The 24,917-nt window shown below is 40.0% G+C and overlaps 1 protein-coding gene across 8 annotated transcripts in view; it reads left to right on the top strand.

Annotated features, from left to right (window-relative positions):
• The window catches only part of STIM1 (stromal interaction molecule 1), a 197,487-nt gene that overhangs the window by 134,850 nt on the left and 37,720 nt on the right, over nt 1–24,917 (top strand). For all 8 annotated transcript variants that reach the window (XR_003622552.2, XM_007173633.2, XM_007173634.2 and 5 more), the window contains exon 3: nt 8,047–8,161. Coding sequence is in view for 7 of the 8 variants with exons in the window: in XM_007173633.2 (XP_007173695.1) it covers nt 8,047–8,161 (115 nt within the window). In the remaining variant the exon portion in view is untranslated. The remainder of the gene's footprint in view (nt 1–8,046; nt 8,162–24,917) is intronic.

The raw sequence follows: 24,917 nt of genomic DNA, 5'->3' as shown, positions 1-24,917 counted from the left end.
CAGCAAGCTGGATTTGGCCCATGGCCGTAGTTTCCTGACCCCTGGCCTGGAGTGTAGATGTCTGATAGGGAGGGAGAATGGCCAGGAAGCTGACTGGAAAGTTAGTCTATGGGCCAGATTGTAAAAGGCCTTGAATGTAAGGCCAAGAGGCTAGGGCTTTATCCTATTGGTAATGGGGAGTCATGAGATTTTAAGTAGGTACGTTGGTATCGTTAGATTTATACTTTACAAAGGTCATTCTGGTGACTAGTGTGGTAGATGGACTGGCAGGAGTGAGACTAGATGTACAAAGGCGAGTGAGAAATGACTGTCCTCTCCCTGACCTTGAGCAATAGCTTCTGGTCTCACTGAGGGCAGATTTTTCACCCCTGAGATATCCATGTCCCAGCATTCTGTACCAATGACATTCAGAGCTGTTGTAGCTAAAATCTGGGTCCTTGCTAGATGTTCACGTGGTGAACAAGAGTTGGGAAGCTTCTCAGATCTGGGGCATGTGTGTTGTGGGTTCTAAGCATTGTACGTGTGGGGAAGTGGGAGTGGTGGTGTTGTGGTGTGGTTTGGGAGACATGGAGCGTGAGCAGTGGGGAACAAGGGTGGAAAGGGGAAGGAGGAGTAATTGCTTCCAGGGAAGAACCCAGGAGACCTGCCTGATTCCCGCACCCAAAGATGTGCTGCTCCTCTTCCAACTTTACCTCAGTGAATTCTGTTCCCTGATGAAGCTGGCTGGGCCTATTTTGTTGGGAATTTTAGACAGATGTCTCCCCTCCTGTCTGCTCTCACCCACACCCCTTCACTACTGCTTCACTTGGGATGGGGTGGAATGCTTTGTGCCACTGCCAGGGAGATCACTTTTCTGAGCTCATAGAACTAAATATACCTAGTAAGAACTGGTCCCTTGGCTCTTCAGAGAGCTGTTGAGCTGCAGCTCTAGCCAATGCTGTATTCCCCCTGGTAAGGCAGGACTTTCAGGGAGCCTCCTTAGACCTTCCTGAGAGAAGAGCTGCTTGTTCTGAGTCCGAAATAGTAAATCCTTGTTGTGGGAGCCAAAAGTTGCCTCTTTGGTTTTGTTTCGGTTTTGCTTTTTGTTGCTTTTAAACTTTGTCTTAAATCAGACATTAGCCATTAGCTGGATGTGGGACAGTGTTCAGAGCAATATGTGATAATGCCTACCTCAAGTATATTGGACATCAAAGTTCTAGTTCTGTACAACTTTCTTGTATGCTATGTTTATGGCGGGGTAACTGGGACCGTCTATCAGAGGGTATATGGTTTGGTAGGGGAGATAGACGCATAACAAGACTGATTAGGATATACACAGGGACCATGGGAGCACAGAATAATCATCTGTGATCAAGAAGCCCTCGTTGGGCTTCCCTGGTGGCGCAGCGGTTAAGAATCCGCCTGCCAATGCAGGGGACACGGGTTCGAGCCCTGGTCCGGGAAGATCCCATATGCCACGGAGCAACTAAGCCCATGCGCCACAACTACTGAGCCTGCGCTCTAGAGCCTGTGAGCCACAACTGCTGAGCCCGCGTGCTGCAACTGCTGAAGCCCATGTGCCTAGAGCCCGTGTTCCGCAACAAGGGAAGCCACTGCAGTGAGAAGCCCGCGCACCGCAACGAAGAGTAGCCCCCGCTTGCCGCAACTAGAGGAAGCCCGCGCACAGCAATGAAGACCCAATGCAGCCAAAAATAAATAAATAAGATTAAAATTTTTAAAAAAATTAAGAAAAAAAAAAAGAAGCCCTCATTATCTTCCTCAGGACCAACTGCCCCACCTCTAAGCTGCCCCAGATTGCGACATATGTATAATACTGTTTGATACGGGCAATTAATTTTTTCTTAATTTTAAGTAAAATGTAAACAAAAACATCTTCATAAAATGTTGCATTATAAAATTAATTTGTAATGAACGATCTACATAAAAACAATGTGCTTGCTTTGCAAACACAACCTCATGACAAGTCCCTTAGCCACCACCCTCCCTTCCAATCAAATTGTAGCCCTTAAGCCTCTCCCAAATAAAATTCCAGAGTTGTTACTGGAGCTCAGTGTTCCTAGACCTTTAAATTGTTTTTTTAAAGAGAGCTGGACTTTTGGGGTGAAATTTGATTTTTTTAAAAAATATTTATTTATTTATTTATTTGGCTGCGCTGGGTCTTAGTTGTGGCACGCGGGATCTTCATTGCGGCATGCAGGATCTTTTTAGTTGAGACATGGGATCTAGTTCCTTGACCAGGGATCGAACCCAGGCCCCCTGCGTTGGGAGTGTGGAGTCTTAACCACTGGACCACCAGGGAAGTCCCTGAAATTTGATTTTTAAATATAGTTTCAATTTATAAAATGCTCTGTGGGCCATTAAAAGACATGTGCAAAGGTAGTTTATGACTTGTGCAAACATGACTCATTTAATCCTTATCACACTCAAATGAGAGGGATAATTAGCCCTTATTTTGAGGGGAATAACAGGCTCAGAGATGCTAAGTAGCTTGCCCAAAAGTCACATAGGAAGTGGTCTGTTTCTAAAGGTTCTGAACTCTTTATATTTACAGTACACCACCTTTCCTCCCCTTAAAGCCTCAGCTCGGTGCTTTGTGACCACCTAGAGGGGTGGGATAGGGAGGGTGGGAGGGAGACGCAAGAGGGAGGAGATATGGGGATATATGTATACGTATAGCTGATTCACTTTGTTATACAGCAGAAACTAACACACCATTGTAAAGCAATTATACTCCAATAAAGACGTTAAAAAAGAAAAAAAGCCTGCTTGTTGCAGCCGCACTTCCTTGTTCTCTAAAGAGGTTCCACCCGGCATCTGGCCCTTCCTTCAGGTATAGCTTCTGTCAGCCCACACTCCTCGTTTGGCACCACCTTCTTGCTGGCCTTGTTTTCTGACCGTACTCTTTCTTTGCGTGCTTTGTGGCCCCAGCAGAGCCTGATGTGAGCCCCTGTGCAGATACTCCTTGCACTTTCTTCCCATGAGCTTCTCTGCTCTCCGTACACCTCAATGACCAGACTTGGCTATAAAAAGCAGTCTATTTCTTGTTGGCTCCCTAAAAGTAGCTGGTATGTCTCATCACATGGTTTCCTGAAGTTAGCTGCTAATGGTGGAAAATCCTCTTCCTTGGAGATTTTGGCATTTCTGCTCCTAAGGCCTGCATGTGACAAGTGTTTCTCTAGTCTTAGATTAAGAGGGTCTGGGTTAGAGCCTAGGAGGACTAAAGTAGGGTATACCTTAAAGGACGCCTGATGAATCAAAACTAAGAAAAATTATGAAGATGAGAAATTTGATCTCTGTGAATTTTATGCAAAACCTGACAACTTCTCATTATATCCACATTACTACTTTGTTTCAAGCCACCATTAGCTCACATCTTGATTATTGCAATTGCCACCTGGTTTCCCCGCATCTGCCCTTGTCCTCCTATAGTCTGCTTCTCAACACAGCGTTCAGAGAAATGCTTTTAAAAATGTAAATGCGATTGTGTCACATATCTCTTCAAACTCCTCCAACAGCTTCCATCTCAGAGTAAAAGTCAAAGTCCTTATGATGACCTACAAAGGTCTTTATGATCTGGACCCCTGTTGCTTCCCTGAGTTCATCGCCTACTAGTTACCACCTCACTTGTTTCTCTTTGGCCACACTGACCTCCTTGCTATTCCTTGAACATACTTGTTCTTGGCTCAGGGCCTTTGCATTTGCCATTTTCTGTTCTTGGGATACTCTTGCAGTTATCCTGCTTGCCTTTCTCCAACATCTCCTTCAGATATTTGCTTAAAAGTCACTTTCTTAATGAGACTTTCCTTGACACCTCTAGTGAAGATGATAAATCACTAATACCACTACTCTTGGCCTTCCCTCTTGACCTTCCCTGCTTTATACAAATTATTGTCTCTCTCACCCAAATTGGTTGTTAGCTCAATGAGGACAAAGATTTTTGTCTGTTTTGTTTACTATTTACTGCATTTCTAGTGCCCGGAACATAGAAATCTTATATTTGTTGAATAAATGAATGAATGAATTTCTGCCTCCAGACTGACTGTCTCAGACTGCTTGTAACTGTGTCTTCCCTGATATGTCCTAGGGTCTGGTGTTTAAGGTCCAGTGATCTCATCACTTAGGTCCCCAGTGAGAGTAATCAGACTCTCAATAAAATTAACAAAATTGTTTTAAAATTCATTTTGAAAAATAAGTAACTGAGATTGATAAGAAATGTTCTGAAATAAAAGAGCCATGGAAAGAGGGGGTCAAGACATTAGAAAAATTTTAAAAGCATAAAATAAAATTAAATTGAATTAAAATAAAAAGTATAATAAAATAGTCAAGTGCTAGCACGAAAATATGGTTTAGTGCAAAAGAATGGAGAGGCTAGAAATATACCCAACTATATGTAGTTGTTATTACTTTATAATTACTTCTTATTAAATAGCATTTTTCCAAAAAAGGAATAAAAGACAGATAATTTTTTTTAAGGTCTAAGGCATTTATTTATTTATTTATTTATTTTATTGAAGTATAGTTGATTTACAATGTTGTGCTAGTTTCTGGTATACAGCAAAGTGATTCAGTTTTTTTTAAAATTTATTTATTTATTCATTTTTTTGGGTGTGTTGGATCTTCGTTTCTGTGCGAGGGCTTTCTCTAGTTGCGGCAAGCGGGGGCCACTCCTCATCGCGGTGCGCGGGCCTCTCACTGTCGCGGCCTCTCCTGTTGCGGAGCACAGGCTCCAGACGCGCAGGCTCAGCAGTTGTGGCTCACGGGCCCAGTTGCTCCGCGGCATGTGGGATCTTCCCAGACCAGGGCTCGAACCCGTGTCCCCTGCATTGGCAGGCAGATTCTTAACCACTGCGCCACCAGGGAAGCCCGATTCAGTTTTTTATATATTGATATATTTATGTGTATATATGTGTGTGTGTATATATATGTATATATGTGTATATATATATATTCTTTTTCATAGTTTTTTCCATTATAGGTTTTTACAAGGTTTTGAATATAGTTCCCTGTGCTATACAGTTGGACCTTGTTCTTTATCTATTTTATATATAGTAGTTTTTATCTGCTAATCCCAAACTCCTAATTTATCCCCCCCACCCCAATTTCTCCTTTGGTAACCGTAAGTTTGTTTTCTATGTCTGTGAGTCTGTTTCTGTTTTGTAAATAAGTTTGTTTGTATCAGTTTTTTAGATTCCACATATAGGTGATATCATATGATATTTGTCTTTCTCTGACTTACTTCACTTAGTATGATAATCTCTAGGTCCATCCATTGCTGCAAATGGCATTATTTCATTCTTTTCTTATGGCTGAGTAATATTCCATTGTGTATATATACCACATCTTCTTTATCCATTCATCTGTCAATGGACATTTAGGTTGCTTCCATGGAAAGACAGATAATTTAATAAATGGAGTTGGGATACTGGTAGCAATTTGGGAAAAAAATGTTAAAGAGTCACAATTTATTGCATACAATACATTGGATGTTAGGTGGTCTAAAGGACTGACTATTAAAAAATCCAAACACGTTAAATACTTCAGTCAGCTAACCTTTCCAAGAATTGACAAAATCTCCTTGCTCTGGGCCCTTCACCATGTCACTTACCTAATTCTTATTAAAAAGTAGATTCTCTCGCCAATTTCAAATGAGACATTGGGGAGCTGGAGAACCTAACCCACACATGTCAGAAGGAACCTGAGTTTAGTTGTGGGCGGAGGACACAGAGAACTGTTAAACTTAGGCACTGCTCTTCACTCCTCATCTCGCCGGAGGTCTTGACTTCCCTTCAGGATTCTAGCCTCCATGGGAATGTAGCTAGGCCGTACCTATACCCCAGGTAGTAGACTGCTCTAGAGCTGCACTCCAGTATGTAGCTATTAGCCATATGTGGCCATTTAAACTTAAATGTAAATTAATTTTTAAAAAATTTCAGTTCTTTAGTCATACTAGCCACATTATGAGTGCTCAATAGCTGCCTGTGCCTAGTGACAGTTGTTTGGACAGGACAGACATTGAACCTTTCCATTATTGCAGAAAGTTGTATTGGACAGTGCTACGTTATAGTTGTGGACATTGTCAAGCTCCTTGTGCTCAGCAGCCTATACCCTGACTAGGTTGAGAGTACTCCAGTGTGGTCTCTCTTCAAACTTCTCTCCTGAGTCTTTAAGCCCAGATGTCTTATGTCTGAAAAACCCAGGGGAGAAAATCATCCCTTGATTATGGGTTTAAGGAATCTGGGACCATTCTTTCAATCATCTATTCATTTAGTCAACAACATTTACTGACATTACTCTGGGTCAGACCCTTTCCTTTCTTGGACCCTGGGGATAATGAAAGGTGGATAAGAGACATTTCCTGAAAATTCTACTAAAATGTGTTCTTGTGAGAGTAGTGATCAGCGTTGCATATTTCTTTGATGTTTGAGACTCTGTGGAAAGCAGTGATCACTGTTCAATCTTATACATACTAATGTGGTTAAGGATTGGGCTGAATGAGTATCTGTGAAATTAATTACCAGTTAAATTTCTAAAAGCTTTGATTTCTTTTGCTTTTCTTTTTTCTTGTAAAAGTGTAGTGTGAAAAAAAATCCACGTAACTAAAGGACAGCATATGCAGTACAGGGGAAAAGTTTAGACTATAAAGTCAGATACCTTGGATTGGAATACTAACTCTATCACTTATCAGCTGTAACTTTGGGCAGATGTTTCAGTTATCTAATGCTGCATAACAAACTTCCCCCAAACGTAGAGGTTCCAAACAACAAAAACATTTATTTTATCATGTTTCTGCAATCTTGGCTTGGCTTATCAGGGACAGCTCCTGTGTGTCCACTTGGCATCAGGTGAAGTAACTCAAAATCTAGGGGCTAGAATCACCTGAAGTCGCAGTCACTCACATGTCTGACTCCTGGGCTGGAAGACTCAGATGGCTTGGGCTGCTCAGACATTGCTAGCTCTAAATAGTCTTTACACATGATCTCTCCAGAATGATAGCCTCAGGGTAGCCAGGCTTCTTACATGGTGGCTCAGAGCTCCCAAGGCATGTGTCCCCAAAGGGAGTGAGCCAGGTGGAATCTATATTGCCTTTTCTAACCTAGCCTGGGAAGTCATTTGACATCATTACTGCCACATTCTGTTTGTTAGAAGATGAGTCATTAATGTCAGCCTATATTCAAGGGCAGAGGAATTCAACTTTTATGGAAGGATTGTCAAAGAATTGTGGACATATTTTAAAATTGTCACAGCAAGTAATTTAATCTCTTTAAACTTAATGTTTTGAGAATTTGGGGCAAACTGTGTTCTTTAAGACTATTACTGTTCTTGGACTTCCCTGGTGGCTCAGTGGTTAAGAATCTGCCTGCCAGTGCAGGGGACATGGGTTCGAGCCCTGGTCCAGGAAGATCCCACATGCTGCAGAGCAACTAAGCCCATGCACCACAACTACTGAGCCTTGCTCTAGAGCTCATGAGCCACAACTACTGAGCTTGCGTGCTACAACTACTGAAGCCCTCACGCCTAGAGCCCGTGCTCCGCCACAAGAGAAGCCACCGCAATGAGAAACCCGCACACCTCAACAAAGAGTAGCCCCTGCTCGCCGCAACTAAAGAAAAGCCTGCGAGCAGCAGCGAAGACCCAATGCAGCCTAAATAAATAAATAAATAAAGACTGTTACTGTTCTCATTTGTAAAATAAGTGTGATAATTCATTAGTTGTGAAGATTAGATGAGAAAATAGAAGCTCTTGGAATGTTGCTTAGTGTGTAAATGAATGCTCAGAAGTTGTTAATTCTTCCTTTTCCATAATTAAAAAAATATGAGGAAGGAATTTCTTACGTTTATTTTTTTCTCAAGCCAAACATATAACAAAGAAGAAAAGGCAGTCTAGTTAGTAAGTCGGACATATTCACATGGAAGAATACATGGATGATGTGATACACTTGTACATCCGGCAGGTGGGATGTGCTGTGGGTAGCTAGGTGACCTGTGAGGAGATCTTAGTGGGCTGGCTCCCAGGTATCTCTTGTGACTTGTGTGCTTTCCCTTGCAGTTCCTGAGGGAAGACCTCAATTACCACGACCCAACGGTGAAACACAGCACCTTCCATGGTGAGGATAAGCTCATCAGCGTAGAGGACTTGTGGAAGGCATGGAAGTCTTCAGAAGGTAATAGGCAGCCTGGTTGTCAATCCTAGTTGCCGGAAGGTTTAGAGAAGAGAGAAGAAGATGGGTAGCAATTTGGCCTTTAAAGGACATGAGTATACAATGCTTAGTAAAGAGCAAATTACTGAAATGGTTCTACATACAGTCACTGAATAGAGACTGTATAGAGACTGAATAAGACTGAAGAGAGTCACTGTGCTGAGAATGGGGGAAGATGCTCCAAACAGAGTTGGAGTTGTTCTCATTAGAATTCTTATTGAATTCTATCCTATCCCTACACCTCTCCTTACCAGCTGCCCCCATCCCCCAAAGGAATCTCACAGCTTTGGCTGCTTCATCTCCAGAGACAGGGAGCTTGCTTGCCTTCTGAGGCAGCCCCTTTCTTCTGAAGCTCCCCACTTGGTCTTGGCTCTGCTGAGTCCTAGATGATTCAAAGGTTGGGTCGAAGTACAGTTGAACTCTCTCCCAAGTCTTCTCTTCCAGGTTAAATAGCCCTGGTTCTTTGAAGAAAACATTTTTTTCCAGCCGCCTCTTCATCTTGGTCTCCTGTGTGTGGACACTTTCGTTAATGTCTTTCTTAGATCATGGCTCCTACAGTTGGACGCAGACCCCCAGGTGTGGTTTGATCAGCACAGAGCTGAGCAGGATCATCCGCTTCTCAGTTCTGGACTCTGTGTGTCTGTTAATGCAGTCTGATTAGATACTGGTACCTTCAGCAGTCAAATCACTCTGCTGACTCATGTTGAACTTATTAAATTAAAACTTTAGCTCTTTAGATCTTTTTCATGTGTGAGACTGCTAAACCATGATTACCTTTTTTTTTTCTCCTAGAGCATTTGCTTCAGAATTCTGAGTGAAAGAGCATGTCTAATTGTATGAGGCTTGACAGGGAAGGAAAAAACAGTGCCTTAGCCTCCTTTCCATTTGTGTCTATGGCTAGAGCTTCCTTTGATACCAATAAGAATGGAAGCAATCTCTCCCATGGGTCTCTTAGGGTATGTCTTGATGCTAAAAGAAGAGTTAAAAATAAGTGACCACCAGCATTCCTGGTTTTTCGGATGAGGAGCCTTAGGCCTAAATTTATTTATTTATTTTATTAAAAAAATTTTTTTTAACATCTTTATTGGAGTATAATTGCTTTACAATGGTGTGTTAGTTTCTGCTTTATAACAAAGTGAATCAGCTATACATATACATATATCTCCATATCTCCTCCCTCAGGCCTAAATTTATAAAGTTACCTGGTCATTGTATTTAGTAAATAGTGGAGCCAGGACTTAGACCTGGACCTTCTGCTCTCTAGGCCAATGCTTTTCCATACCACCTTGGTTGAAAGCACTGGTCTGGTTGTAGAGAAGACCAGTTTTGGTAGGAATGAGGCAGTTTCTATTTTTGTTTAAATTCTTACCTAGGGGGCTTCCTTGGTGGCATAGTGGTTAAGAATCTGCCTGCCAGTGCAGGGGACACAGGTTCGAGCCCTGGTCCGGGAAGATCCCACATGCTGCGGAGCAATTAAGCCTGTGCGCCACAACTACTGAGCCTGCGTGCCACAACTACTGAAGCCCGTGTGCCTAGAGCCCGTGCTCCACAACAAGAGAAGCCACCACAATGAGAAGCCCGAACCCCGCAAGGAAGAGTAGCCCCTGCTTGCCGCAACTAGAGAAAGCCCGCGTGCAGGAACGAAGACCCAATGCAGCCAAAAATAAATAAATTAAATAAATTTTAAAAGAAAATTCTTACCTAGGATTATGGAATTTCATTTCTGGAAGGGATCATCTATAATATAGATGGAGAACATTAGATTTAAACAGGAAGACCTGGATTTTTTTTCTTTAATATTTTATTTATTTATTTGGCTGCTCTGGGTCTTGTTGTGGTATGCGGGATCTTTGTTGCTGCTTGTGGGATCTTCATTGTGGCATATGGGCTCTTTAGTTGAGGCATGCAGGATCTTTTAGTTGCAGCATGCGGGATCTAGTTCTCTGACCAGGGATCGAACCTGTCCCCCCTGCACTGGGAGCATGGAGTCCTAATCAGTGGACCACCAAGGAAGTCCCAGGAAGACCTGGATTCTAATCCTGGTTGTATGATGGACAGGCTGATGCTTGTTAACTCTGTTTTTGTCAATTTAGAAGAAGCATAATTTAGCTATATAGATAGCTTTCTGGAAATTGTTATCCTTGTGGGGGCTTTTGTTTAATAGCTCCTGAGCAACTCAGGCTGTCTACTGATGAGAGATCAAGCACAGAAATGATCTTTGGAATGATACCAGCACTGCCAGGAAAAATCTTCTAACAGTACCATTTAATTTTAGTTTTCTTCTTTTTCTGTAATAACTTGAGGCCATGGCGCCTGGGTTTTAAGAGTGGGTGTCAAAAGTAGGAACTTAGAATGAAAGATGGCAGGGAGAGCATTCCTGGCCTTCTCTGAAAGCCAAAGAGAAGTAGCTGGGAAGGGAAAGTGACCAAGAGAGGGCAGAAACAGAGGGATTAAATCATAGTATTAGAAAACAGCTCAAGACAATTTTCTGGTAAGAACTTTATTTCTGGACTCAGCAACTAATTGGAACATTTCCAAGCATGTTCTAAATGACAGGAAGATGGGAGACAATGGAGTGAGTTTTGCAGAGTTGGTACCCATTACTGATGAGCAGAGAAAAACATTTCAATGCACAGTGATGTAGCTCACAGCTAAGCTAGAAGTGATATATATGTACCATTTTAGGATTTGCTCACCATGTGTCATGCCTGATGGTTTGACATACTAAAAGTGAGAATCTTCTTGTGTACTATTTCTCCCAACAGTTTGTTTCATTATTCCAAGTAAGGCCCCTAATCTCTCTGGAGTTATGATCTCCAGAGCTACAAAAAGCATGTACTATTCTGTCACTGGCTCAAACTGTCTGGCCTGAGTTTTTCTAGATGATGTAGATATCAGCAGTGGTCATTTGTATTCAGAACATTAGCTGACTAATGCCAGTACCACTATGTGATTAATGTTGTTAACATTGTCTGACTAATGTTGGGGCCAGTTTTTTCTCTGTGTTATTTAGATTTAAGCAGAAAAGCCTGATAATCTCTACATTAGCCAGCTCTGGACTTTAATAATAAAAACAGGGCTTCCCTGGTGGCGCAGTGGTTGAGAATCTGCCTGCCAATGCATGGGACACGGGTTCGAGCCCTGGTCTGGGAAGATCCCACATGCCGCGGAGCGACTAAACCCGTGAGCCACAATTGCTGAGCCTGTGCGTCTGGAGCCTGTGCTCCGCAACGGGAGAGGCCACGATAGTGAGAGGCCCGCGCACCGCGATGAAGAGTGGTCCCCACTTGCTGCAACTAGAGAAAGCCCTCACACAGAAACGAAGACCCAACACAGCCATAAATAAATAAATAAATAAATAAAATTAAAAAAATAAAAATAAAAACAACAACAACAACTACAAAACTACTCTAGTGTTTATATCGTATTTAATATGTGCTAGGCAGTATTCTGAGTGCTTTACAAATATTAACTCTTATTTCTTACAAAAAGCTTATGAAGTATAAATATTACGATTGTCTCCATTTACAGATGAGGAAGATGAAGCAGAAATAGAGTAATTAAGTGAAATAATGTAATGCAATTTTGTCATTAACTATCCAGGGTTAGTGCAGACTTCATAAGAAAAAGGCACAATACCTAACAAGAATACTGTCACTTCAGACACCAAACTAGCCATAAGCTCTGGGTGTTCCCAGACCACCTGTGCTCTGACCAACTGGCTACAAAATCAGGGGTTCCCACAATCCCCTCAGGTTTAATAATTTACTAAATAACTCTCAGGATTCAGGGAAGTGCTATGCTTATGATTACAATTTCATTATAAAGGATAAAAATTAGGACCAGCAAAAAGAAGACACCCATATGGCAAAGTGTTGTAGGGTCCTGAATGTGGAGCTTCTGTGTCCTCTCCCCATGGAATCAGGACACAGTGCCCTCCTGGCACATCAGTCATCAATGCAACCATGAAGTTCAACTGAGCCTCATTGTCCAGAGTTTTTATTGGGGTTTCCCATAACTTAGGCATGATTGATTGACCACATGATTGAACTCAATGGCCAGCCTTCTATTCCTCCCCAAAGGCCAGGCTGATATCACCTGGCTCAAAGCCCCAGTCCTCTAGTCACATGGTTGATCTTTCTGGTGACCAGCCCCCATCCAGAATCATCTCATTAGCATGGACTCAAGGGTGACCCAAGGGCCCACCAAGAATAACAAAGATACTCCTATAATCAGGGAAATTCACCTAAAGACAAAACCAGCCAAATTCTTTATTATACAAAATTAAGTCATTAAGTAAGGAAGAGCTGAACTAGTAGAGCTGAGGAAGAGTTGAGAACAAGGGCAACTCCGGGGATCCCAGCAGCAGGAACTGGGGGATTGGCCTCTTCTAATTAGTAACTCTCATATGTCTCGGCTACATTCATTCTTCATCTCTAAGTGTCTTTGCTCAAGAGTCAGATACAGTGGAGGGAGAATCAGATTGGCATAGTTTGGATCACAGACTTATGTAGGGTAGTAACAGTGAGAGAAGAGAGTATGTGTGTGTGGGAAGAGTTGGAGGGTGCTGCAAATTCCAATCTCTCTAAGATCCTTGAGGTAGGGAGAGTAGCAGTTCTTTAACAGAAGAGATGCCAGGTGAATTTTGTAGAATCTTTGAGCAGTAGAATTGTTGTTTGTATGTTTGAGCCAATGGAAACGGTAACTATGCCCTTTGTAGTGAGGGGTGGTGGGAGGCATTGACCTAAGAGGATTCCCTTCTAAAGCATGGCTTCCATTCTTCTAAACAAAGTGCAGTATTACTATTTCTTCTCCCTTTTCGTGGACATGAGATTTAAAAAGATGTTGTCTGCCAAACAAAGCATATTTCTTAATAATTTCTTTACCCATTTTTATGGATCAAAGGCACCTTAACCATCAATTTTGATTCTAACTAAAGAGTATGATTCCAGCTAAAAGCAAAATAACCTGGTATTCTAGTGTCACTCTGAACTTTGTGTTGAGATGTTTTTGGTTTTTTTAAAAATAAATTTCTTTCTTTCTTTATTTCTGGCTGCATTGGGTCTTTGTTGCTGCACACGGGCTTTCTCTAGTTGCGGTGAGCAGGGGCTACTCTTCGTTGCAGTGTGCAGGCTTCTCACTGCAGTGGCTTCTCTTGTTGTGGAGCATGGGCTCTAGGCACATGGGCTCAGTACTTGTGGCACACAGGCTTAGTTGCTCCGCGGCATGTGGGACCTTCCCAGACCAGGGATCGAACCCGTGTCCCCTGCATTGGCAGGCGGGTTCTTAACCACTGCATCACCAGGGGACTCCCGAGAAGATGTTTGTTTTCTACTAGGCTTTTGGAAATAAGAAAATAAGCTGACAGATCTCCTGTCTGTTCGTTTGTAGGACAGGATTTTTCGTAGGAGCAGTAAAGCAGTACTGGAGAACCAGGAGGGTTTTAGGGAGAAAACTCAGCAGAACTGTCCTCTCTGTTGACATAACACAGGGGACCAGGTGGCATTGGACTTTTGCATAAACCATTTCAAAAGTCAGATCAATATAAAAGAGTTGGCATCCCCTTTTTGCTTTTACATAAACCTGACGAGAGATCTATTTATTCTGTTCTTTAGCTATTTAAAAATTACTTTGCTAAGTGAATCATCAAGTCATTTAGTTAAATTCCTCAACCACAGTTGTTTGTTGCTATATTTTTTGGGGAAAAGGTACAACTGGCTTTTTCTTTCTCTTACATTCTTTCAGGTATAAATACAAAATGACCATGATGTGTTAAATCATTACATCAACGCTGGTTGCTTTTTGTTATCTGAAGAAAATGAACTTATCACAGTCATTTTCTATTTATAGTACATAGCTATTTGAGGGTAAAGTGTCTTACTTGTATCCACATTTAATAAAGGAAACTGAGCATCTCTTACCTATTTCTGTTCCCAAGTCCTGAGGATTCTACCTCTTTAATATATTTTATGTGCATCTCCTATGATACTGTTTTAGCTCAACTTCCTCTTTTTTTTTTTTAATTTTTATTTATTTATTTATTTATTTTTGGCTGTGTTGGGTCTTCGTTGCTGCACGCGGGCTTTCTCTAGTTGCGGCAAGCGGGGGCTACTCTTCGTTGCGGTGTGTGGGCTTCCTCATTGCAGTGGCTTCTCTTATTGTGGAGCACGGGCTCTAGGCGCACGGGCTTCAGTAGTTGCGGCACACAGGCTCTAGAGCACAGGCTCAGTAGTTGTGGCACACGAGCTTAGTTGCTCTGCGGCGTGTGGGATTTTCCCGGACCAGGGATCGAACCCGTGTCCCCTGCATTGGCAGGCGGATTCTCAACCACTGCACCACTGGGGAAGCCCTCAACTTCCTCTTTTGAAAGATATTTATTGAGTTGTAATTGACAATAAAATAAGGTATAAATATTTAAAGTGTACAATTTTCAAAGTTCTGACACATGTATACAACTGTGAAACCACCACTACAATCAAGATAGTGAATATATTCATCACCCCTACAATTTTTCTCACAGCCTTTTGTGATCTCTCCCCTCCTACCTCTCAGACAACTACTGATCTTTCAGCTGCTATAGGCGTGTTTGCATTTTGTAGAATTTTATATACATGGAATCATATAATATATACTTAAAAAATTGGCTTCTTTCACTTAGCATAATTATTTTGAGATTTATTCATATTGTTGCATATATAAATATTTTATTTATTTTTATTGCTGAGTAGTAGTCCATTGTCTAAATATACCACAATTTGTTTATCCATCACCTGCTGATAGACATTTGAGTTATTTCCAGTTTTTGGTTATTACAAATAAAGCTTCAATGAACATTCATGTACAAGTCTTTCTATGGGCACATATTTTCTTTTCTCTTAGGTAAATATCTAGTAATGGAATGGCTAGATCACATGGTAGGTATATATTTTTAAAAAACTGTTGGACTGTCTTCAAAGTAGTTGTATCATTTTACATTCCCAGCAGCAGTGTATGACTTTCAGTGCTTCCACATCCTCACCAGCACTTGGTATGGTCAGTCTTCTAAATTTTAGCTATTCTAATAGTGTAGTGTTATCACATAGTGGTTTTATTTTGCATTTACCTGATGACTAATGATGTTGGGCATCTTTTCATGTGCTTTAATTGCCATTCATATATCTTTTTTGGTGGATTATCTGTCCAAATCTTATGTCTTTTTAAAAATTGGGTTGTTTGTTTTCTTATTGTTGAGTTTTGAGAGTCCTTTATGTATTCTGGATATAAATCCTTTATGAGATGTATGCTTTGCAAAGATTTTCTCTCAGTCTGTGGCTTATCATCCTCTTTACAGTGTCTTTTAAAGAACAGAAAGTTTTAATTTTTCTGAAGTCCAGTTTATCAATTTGTTCTTTTATGGATCATGCTTTTGGTATCATGTATAAGGAATCTTTGCCTAACCCAAGCTTACACAAACATTTTCTCCTACCTTTCCTTCTAGAAGTTTTATAGTTTTAGGTTTTACATTTAGGCCTATGATCTGTTTTGTATTAATTTTTGTATATGGTGTTAAGTATGGATTTTAGTTCTTTTTTGTGCTTGTGGATGTCCCAATTGTTCTGGAACCATTTGTTGAAAATTCTATCCTTTCTCCACTGCATTGCCTTGCACCTTTTGTCAAAAATCAGTTGTCCATATAAACATGGGTTTATTTATGAACTCTCTATTCTTTTTTTTTTTTTTTTAATGGCTGTGTTGGGTCTTCGTTTCTGTGCGAGGGCTTTCTCTAGTTGCGGCAAGTGGGGGCCACTCTTCATCGCGGTGCGCTGGCCTCTCACTATCGCGGCCTCTCTTGTTGCGGAGCACAGGCTCCAGACGCGCAGGCTCAGTAACTGTGGCTCACGGGCCTAATTGTTCCGCGGCATGTGGGATCTTCCCAGACCAGGGCTCGAACCCATGTCCCCTGCATTGGCAGGCAGATTCTCAACCACTGCGCCACCAGGGAAGCCCCCTGAACTCTCTATTCTGATCTACTGATCTATTTGTCTGTCTTTATGTCAATGCCATGCTATTTTGATTACAATAGCCTTATAGTTATTCTTTCAGTCAGATAGTATTAGCCCTCCAACTTTGTTTTTCTTTTCAAAGTTCTTTTGGCTGTTTGTCCTTGAACCCGCTTGTCAATTTCTACAAAAAACCCTACTGGGATTTTGACTGAGATTGCATCAGATCTATAGATTAGTTTGAGAGAGCTGACATCTTAACAATATTTAGTTTTCTGACCTATGGACAAAGTATATCTCTCCATTTATTCAGGAGATAACACTTTCTCTCAGCAATGTTTTGTAGTTTTCAGGATACAGGTCTTTCATATATTTTGTCATATTTATTTCTAAGCATTTCATAGGTTTTGTTCCTATTGTAAATAGTATTTTTAAAATTGTAGTAAAATATGCATAACATAAATTTTACTATTAAATGGTATTAAAAATTTAATTCCTGATTGTTTCTTTATATAGAAATATAATTGATTTTATATATTGATCTTGTATTCTGCAACGTTGCTAAACTCACTTATCAGTAGGATGCCATCAGATTTTCAAATTAGACAATCATGTCTGCTGGTAAAGAAAGTTTAACTTTTTCTTTTCCAACCTGGATGCCTTTAAAAAATCTTTTTCTTATTTGATTGCCCTAGTTAGTATCACCAGTACAGTGTTGAAGAGAAGTGGTAAGAGCAGACATCTTCGTCTTATTTCTGATATTAAAGGGAAAGCATTCAGTCTTTCACCATTAAATATAACATTCGCGGGACTTTCCTGGTGGCCCAGTGGATGAGACTCTGCGCTCCCAGTGCAGGGGGGGCCAGGGTTCGACCCATGGTCAGGGAACTAGATCCCACATGCCACAACTTAAAGGGCTCGCATACTGCAACTAAGACCCGGTGCAGCCAAATAAATATATAAATATTAAAAAAAAATATATATATATATATAACATTCGCTGTGGGGTTTTTTTGTTTGTTTTTGTAAAAGGTCTTTGTTAGATCAAGGAAGCTACCTTCTATTCCTAGTTTTCTGAGCGCTTTGATCAGAAATGCATGTTGGATTTTATCAAATGAGTTTTCTGTGTCTTTTGAGATGATTGCCTGGTTTTTATATTTTTGTTTGCTAATGTGATAAATTATATTGACTGATTTTTCCATGTTAAACTAACTGCATTCTTGGGATAAACCCCACTTTGTCATCTTCTTAATATATGGTTGGATTTTACTTTTTAAAAATTTTATTTTTTATTTTTCTATTAAAATGTTTAAATGGAAGTATAGTTGATTTACAGTATTATATTAGTTTCAGGTGTACAGCATAGTGATTTAGTGTTTTTTACAGATTGTACTCCATTAAAAGTTATTACAAGGTAATGGCTATGATTCCCTGAGCTATACAATATATCCTTGTTGCTTATCTATTTTATACATAGTAGTTTGTATCTCTTAATCCCACATCCCTAATTTTCCCCTTTCTCCCCTTCCCTCTTCCATTTGGTAACCACTAGTTTGTTTTCTATATTTCCTATTTGCTAAAACTTTGTTTCAAACTTGTGCACCTTTGTTAGTGAAGGATATTGGTTTGTCATTTTCTTTTCTTGAAATATCTTTGTTTTTGGTATCAGGATAATGCTGGCCTCATAGAATGCATTGGGAAGTATTCCTCTTCAATTTTTTCAGAAGATTTCATACAGAATTGTTATATTTTTCCTTGAATATTTGGGAGAATTCACCAGTAAAGCCATTTGAGCCTGGTGTTTTCCTTGTGGGACGGGGTTTTTTTTTTTTTTTTTTCCTACAGTATCAATTTCTTTAATAGGTATAGGTTATTTACTTCTTCTCTAGTGAGCTTTCCTAGTTTGTGTCTTCAAGGAATTTGTCCATTACATTAAGTTGTCAAATTTACTGGCATACATTTGCTCATAACATTCCCTTATTATTCTTTTAATATGCCTTAAATCTGTAATGATGTCTCATTCCTGATGTTGGTAATTTGTGTCTTCTCTCTTTTTTCTACTAATCTTGTTAGATTTTATTAATTTTATTGATCTTCTCAAAGAATCAGTATTTGGTTTCAAGGATTTTCTCTATTGTTGTTTATTTCATTGACTTTTACTTTGAACTTTATTTCTTCTGCTTACTTAGGGTTTAATTTGCTCTTTTTTTCTACTTCGTTAAGGTGGAAGCTAAGGATATTGATTCAAGACCTTTCTTTTTTTTTCTAATATAGGCGTTTAGTGCTATAAATTTCCTCTAGACCCTGCTTTAGCAGCATTTCACAAATTCTAGTGTGTTGTGGTTTTTTGCTTTTTTCCAACTGATTTATTCATAGCATAGACAGAGTGAAAATATCTAAAATGAAAACACAACTGATGGTAAATGCTTATTTTCACCTTTTTGGGGGGCCTGATACAGTCTTTAATAACTTAGCATCCCTTAATGTGTTCCAACTTGAGGGATTATTTTTGCCCTAGAAATGCATACCTCTGAAATCTATCTTATATCTTAGTATTGGTTCTTCACTATCTTAGATGATGTGTTTTGTTTTTATTTTCATTCAGCTTAAAATACTTTGTTTCCTTTTTGATATCTTCTTTGATTCATGAATTATTGAGAAGCAAGTTATTTAGTTTTCAAATATTGGGGATTTTTTTAGAGATTTTTCTGTTATTGATTTGCATTTCAAATCCATTGGGGTCTGAGGACATACTTTATATTTAATATTTAAAAAATATTTTAAGATTTTTAAAAAAATATACCTGAACATGATCTATCTTGGTAAATGTTCCATGTGCCTTTGGCATTTGTTGGGTAGAGTGTTCTATAAAATTCAGTCTGGCCATGTTGGTTTATGGTTGTTCAAGTCTACTATATCTTTGCTGATTTTCTGCCTACTTGTTCTATCAATTAACGAGAGAGGAGTATTTAAATTTCCAACTATAATTGTGGATTTACCTATTTCTCCTTGCAATTAATTCTGTGAGTTTTTGCTTCATGTCTTTTGAAAGTCTGTTAACTAGGTGCATACAGATTTAGGATTATTATGTCTTCTTGATTAGCTGACCTCTTTATTATTATGAAATGACCTTCTTTATCCCTGGTAATATTCTTTGCCTTGAAATCTACTTTGATATTAATATAGCTTTCTTTTGAGAATTGTTAGTTTGGTGTTTCTTTTTCCATCTATTTATTTTTAACCTATTTGTGCTTTTCTATTTAAAGTGCATTTCTTATAGACAGCATATGGTTGAGCCCGATTTTTTTTTTTGCAATAAGACAGTCTTTGCCTTTTAATTGGGGTGTTTAAACCATTTACATTGAATATGTTTATTAATATGGTTAGATCTGAGTCCATTATCTTGCTGTTCATTTCCTGTTTTTCCCATCTGTTCTTTGTTCGCTCTTCCTTATTTTCTACCCTCTTTTGGATTAATGAGTATTTTTTATAATTCCAGTTTATCTTCTTTGTTGGCTTAACTTTTTGCTTTGTTATTTTAGTGGTTGTTTTAGGAGATAAAATATACATCTTTAACTTATCACAGTCTATTTTCAAGAGATAATAGTACCTCTTGCCACATATAGTATAAGAACCTCCCAACAGTGTATTTCCATTTCTGCCCTCTCAACCTTAATTTCACTCTCTGCACAGTGGCCTGGAAATTTTCTCACAGCCATAAGCTGGGGCAGTTGTATGATTTGCCTCATTTGTTTACCAGCTCTCAAGATCACTGTCCATTGTAGGCTGATGTCCAGTGTCTTGAAAACCATTGTTTCATATGTTTTGTCTTTTTTTTTTTTTGGTTGTTTCATGAGGCAAGGTGAATTCCATCCCTGTTACTTCATCTTGGCCTGAAGCAGAAGTCTTAGTTTAATCATCTTTTGCTTTGCTTGAATGTTTTCATACTATTCTTCTTGGCCCAGTCTAAATCTACTGCAGTTTGTACTTTAGTTGGTTCCAGAGAGATCTTTCTAAAATAAATATCTGACCAGGTCTCTGCTTTTCAGTGGCTCCCCATTTCTTTTTTTTAAATAATGAAACAAACATGCTAAGACACCAAATTTCCGTGTGGAGTAAATATTACTAAATGGAACCTGGAGAAATAAAGGTATTGCTAAAAATTTTACAAGTAAATTCCTACATAATCATATATAGTAACCATATATTATTTTGAAAAGATAAATATTGATTTTTCTATTGGTCAGGTAACAATTTGTATAGAACTAGCTTTTAATTTAAATCACAACTGCTGTCTCATTTGGAACTCAATAAAATATTGAAAGCTCAGTAGTTGTTGACAAAATTAATTATTACAGGGCTTCCCTGGTGGCGCAGTGGTCAAGAATCCGCCTGCCAATGCAGGGGACACGGGTTCAAGCCCTGGTCCGGGAAGATCCCACATGCCGCAGAGCAACTAAGCCCGTGAGCCACAACTACTGAGTCTGCGCTCTAGAGCCCGTGAGCCACAACTGCTGAGCCCGTGTGCTGCAACTGCTGAGCCCGTGTGCTGCAACTGCTGAAGCCGGCGTGCCAGGAGCCCGTGCTCCGTGACAAGAGAAGCCATCGCAATAAGAAGCCCACGCACTGCAATGAAGAGTAGCCCCTGCTTACCACAACTAGAGAAAGCCCGCTCGCAGCAACGAAGATCCAACGCAGCCTAAAATAAAATACATAAATTTATTTTAAAAGATTAATTATTACAGAAAATGCCACTGATTTTTTCATGTTTATCTATGAGATGTTAGTCAGATGCATTGACATTAAATGCCCACTTGTAATCTCAAAATGAATTACCTCAATTAGGAAAAAAAGATCAATATGTACATATATGTAAAAATCTGGTTGTCTTCTCTTATATTCTGAGAATTTCTTAATATTTTCATGGTGCCATTCCTTACTCACCTCTGTAGTATTGGCCTCAGTAGGTACTGTTTCTCTCTTCCAATTTGTGCAAACATGCCTGCAAAAAACAAACAAACAAAATTAACTGAGTACTTTCTACATACCAGGCATTGTGCCAGATTACTTTAGCATACCAGGCTCAGGCTCATTTCTGTGCTCCACTTATTTTCATATTTTCTACCACTGTTTATCACACCTCCTTCTCTGTACCTGCACTGATTTATCTGCAGTTATTACGATATGCCATTCTCTTTCATCCCTTGATGCTTTCTCATATACTGTACCCTCTGTTTTCCTTTGTTGATCTGGTTAAATCCTACTTGATAATTAAGACTCAATTTAAGTATACCCTTCTTTAGGAAATCTTCCCTGAAAACTACAGGCTAGGTTAGGTGCCTTCTGTGTTCCCACAGCCTCTTTACATTTATCTCATTACAGCACTTAGCACACTAATTGCAACTATCTGTTCCCCTGCCTTTTTATTTCCCCACCAGACTGCTTGAGGGCATTATCTTATATGATTCCATATCTTAACACATAGCCCAGGACCTGGCCCAGAGCAGGGATGTGGAAGACAGGAGTTTGTCCTTGGGTCTGCCATTGTGTGATGTTATACAAGTTGTTTGGCTCATTCAACATTCCAAAGTCTAGGTTCCCTTACTACTCTGCAGCCATGATGCTAGTCTTTCTCTAATCTGGTCTCTGCTAGCCATGTAGCTTCTTTATAGGTGGTGTTCACTAGTATGTCCTTTTGGGCTCTGGCAGACTTGGTTTTTGCCAGGTAGCCTAGTGGGCCTATCACATGAGGCCTAAGTAAAAGGGCCAGATTCTTTTTGCAGTAATGGTTTAGGGCTTGGTATTGATACTATGTTAGAAAACTAACATAGTATCTGCCTCACTCTAGGCTCAGATGACAAACTGCTAGTGAGAGCCAGAGGGAAACCATTCAGAGAAAAACCACAGGTCTAGGCTGCAAACTATCTTTAGGGAGGGCCACTTTGGTAAGATTCTGTAGGTGTCTTGGAATGCTCTCTCTCCATAGTAGTCAGATAAGAAGCTAGGCTTTGTGATGCATTTTCTGACTCACTCTGGCAATCAGTCACTCGTTTCTCTGTGCCCTCACATCACCCCATACATCCCTCTTACCTAGCACTTATCACACTGTATTATACTCATTTAATTTCCTATATGTCTCCTTCTCTAGAAAAGAGCCCTTGATGATGGAGATCATCCAGATTGATCTCTGTAACCAACCAAAGATCTACTAGAGTAGAAGCCAGTGAAAGCTTAGTGAATGAAGGAATGAATGAATGGTGATAATAATGGATAATATTTGTTTAGCACTTACTGTATGCTAGGAACTTCTCATATCTTCATTACACTCTTATGATGTGAGAACTCTGATTCTCACCATTAGGTGACAGAACGAGGCACAGAAAGGTTAGGTAACTTGTCTATGATCTTACATCTAGTAAGTAGCAACTCTTGAATTCAATCCAAGTCACTTGGTTCCAAAGTCCAAATTCTTAACCATTGTGCTATATCTGACTGGCTGACCAAAAGACTGACCAAAGGCTGACCAAGTGACCAACTAATTGACTAACAGCTGTGTGAAAGAGAGGCAAAGAAGGTACTGGTAACTTTTCTGCCAGACATAGTTCTTTTGGGATGTGAGTTTGAAACTACAAAAGTGAGGGCTTTTTTTGGAGGCACCACCGGTCCATTAGGGGAAAGACCTACTGATTCAGGAGCCCATTTCTTACTGCTTATTCTTTCTCTGACAAGAAGAAGGATTGGCCAAGGCCAAGGATCTGTTCTGGCATATCCCTGGAGGTATCACTATAGCGCATGTGCTAGGAGTAATACTGTTCCATCTGCCTGGAATGCCCTTCCCCCAAGTAGCCACATGGCTCATGACTTCATTTTATTTTCTCCTCCAATGTCATCTCGTCAAAGAGGCCTTCCTTGATCTGGTCTGATATAGCACTACTCTTTATCCTCTTTCCCTGCTTGATTTTTCTTCTTGTATTTATCACTACCCAACATACAATTATTTGTTATAGTGTTTTAGTTTGTCTCTCTCCACCAGAATATAAACACTAGGAATCTGCGACTCTTTTGTGCACTGTTACATTCCTAGCTTCTAGAGCGGTGCCTGGTAAGTAGTAGGTACTCAATAAAAATTTCCCCCCAATGAATAAATGATTTTGGAGTTTTGGACCAACTGCTTTCAAGGCCTTTTATCATTTGGCCTCAGCAGTGCCTCACCCTCCTTGTCCCTATGTATAACCCTTGGACTCCTGGCAAACGGGAGTCAGAGTTCTCTGAACAGGCCCCACACTTTATAGTTCTGTGTCTTTGCTCATGATTTTAAAATGGGCTCCAAAGAGTTTCAATAAGTGAAGAGGTAGAGCTGGGTTTTTAAGGGTTAGCTGGTGTTTATCAGGCCAGGAAGAGGGAAGAGAGCTTTTCCAGAAACAACAAGACCTAGAAGTCTGAGAGCAATGTTCAAGGATAAATAAGTAAATAGTGCAAGATACTGATTCTAGAAGAAGACTGAGAAGCTAAAAGCTATAACAGAGGCATCATGTAGGGTAAAGCTGTGAAGTTTGGGTCAATGGTTTCCAACTGTACAAGACAATCAACTGGGGTGCCCCAAGAGAATATAGTAGCTTGTATTTATATTGCATTTATTTTTATCTCATTTAATTTTTATGTATGTTTTACAATATACCTAATGTTAGTACATATATCTAATTTATAAACAGACATTCATATATTGGCAATGTGTCCTCAAATTTTTTTTTACATGTAGATTATGTCATTAGAAAGCTTGGAGGCTACATAGTCAGTCACCTTGTGCGTTTCTTTTATAAAGGACTATTTGTTGTGGAAAACTCCAGAGGTTGGCTCTCTCCGATTCTGTGTAGTATTGTTTGTCATTTTGCCCAGAGATGTAGTCTTTGATGTCTCTAGGAGCCAAATGGACAGGCTTAGGGGGATGAGAGAATCATGACCTTAGAAAACTCTCTCTTGCTTGCATGTCCTCCTGGGGTTTGGTCGTGTGAGTCATTTGGAGTCTCTATCTGTACTAAGCTCCCCTGGCCAAATTCTGTCTCCTTTTACTGTCAGCCACAGCTCTCTGTACTTGCTGTTACCTTCTTCCTTACTTTGGCTCAGGGATTCTTCCCATTTTCTCTTTTGGAATGAGAAAGCAGAACAAGATTTTTAACTTTTAGGTACTTGAACCTTAGGAACAAGGGGCCCTAATATCTCACCTTGACTGTTGAGTGAGATCTTCATGCTGGGACACAGGATTGCTGTCTGACAAGGATGCAGCTCGTCCTGGCTTACTTTGTTCAGACTGCAGTGACTCTGAGCGGGCAACACCATACTGCCAAGCCTTACCTAGGTAGGGCCTCTGCCAGGTAACAGAATAATATGTGGAGCACAAAACCCAGAAAACAAGTGCCTTGAGGTTTGTCCTGACATGCTAAAGTCATCATCCTTTTCCGCAAAGCTTAGTTCTGTAGGGACTATGTTCAGAGTCCATCCTTATTGGAGTGTAGTGGTCCCCTTACAGATCCTCTGCCTCACTTAGTGTAGTGTTTAGAGCAGTAGTTCTCAGTGGGGGGCAGTTTTGTTCCCCAGGGAGCGTTTGGCAGTATCTGGAGACATTTTTGATTGTTATGACTGGCAGCATGCTACTGGCATCTGGTGGGTAGATGCCAGGGCTATTGTTAAACATCTTACAATGCATAGGACAGCCCCCAACAACAAAGAATTAACCTGTCCAA

Source organism: Balaenoptera acutorostrata, chromosome 9 (assembly GCF_949987535.1).
Source record: "Balaenoptera acutorostrata chromosome 9, mBalAcu1.1, whole genome shotgun sequence".
NCBI lineage: Eukaryota > Metazoa > Chordata > Mammalia > Artiodactyla > Balaenopteridae > Balaenoptera > Balaenoptera acutorostrata.
Note: the sequence above shows the minus strand (reverse complement) of the source record. Positions and strands in the feature narration are given on the sequence as shown.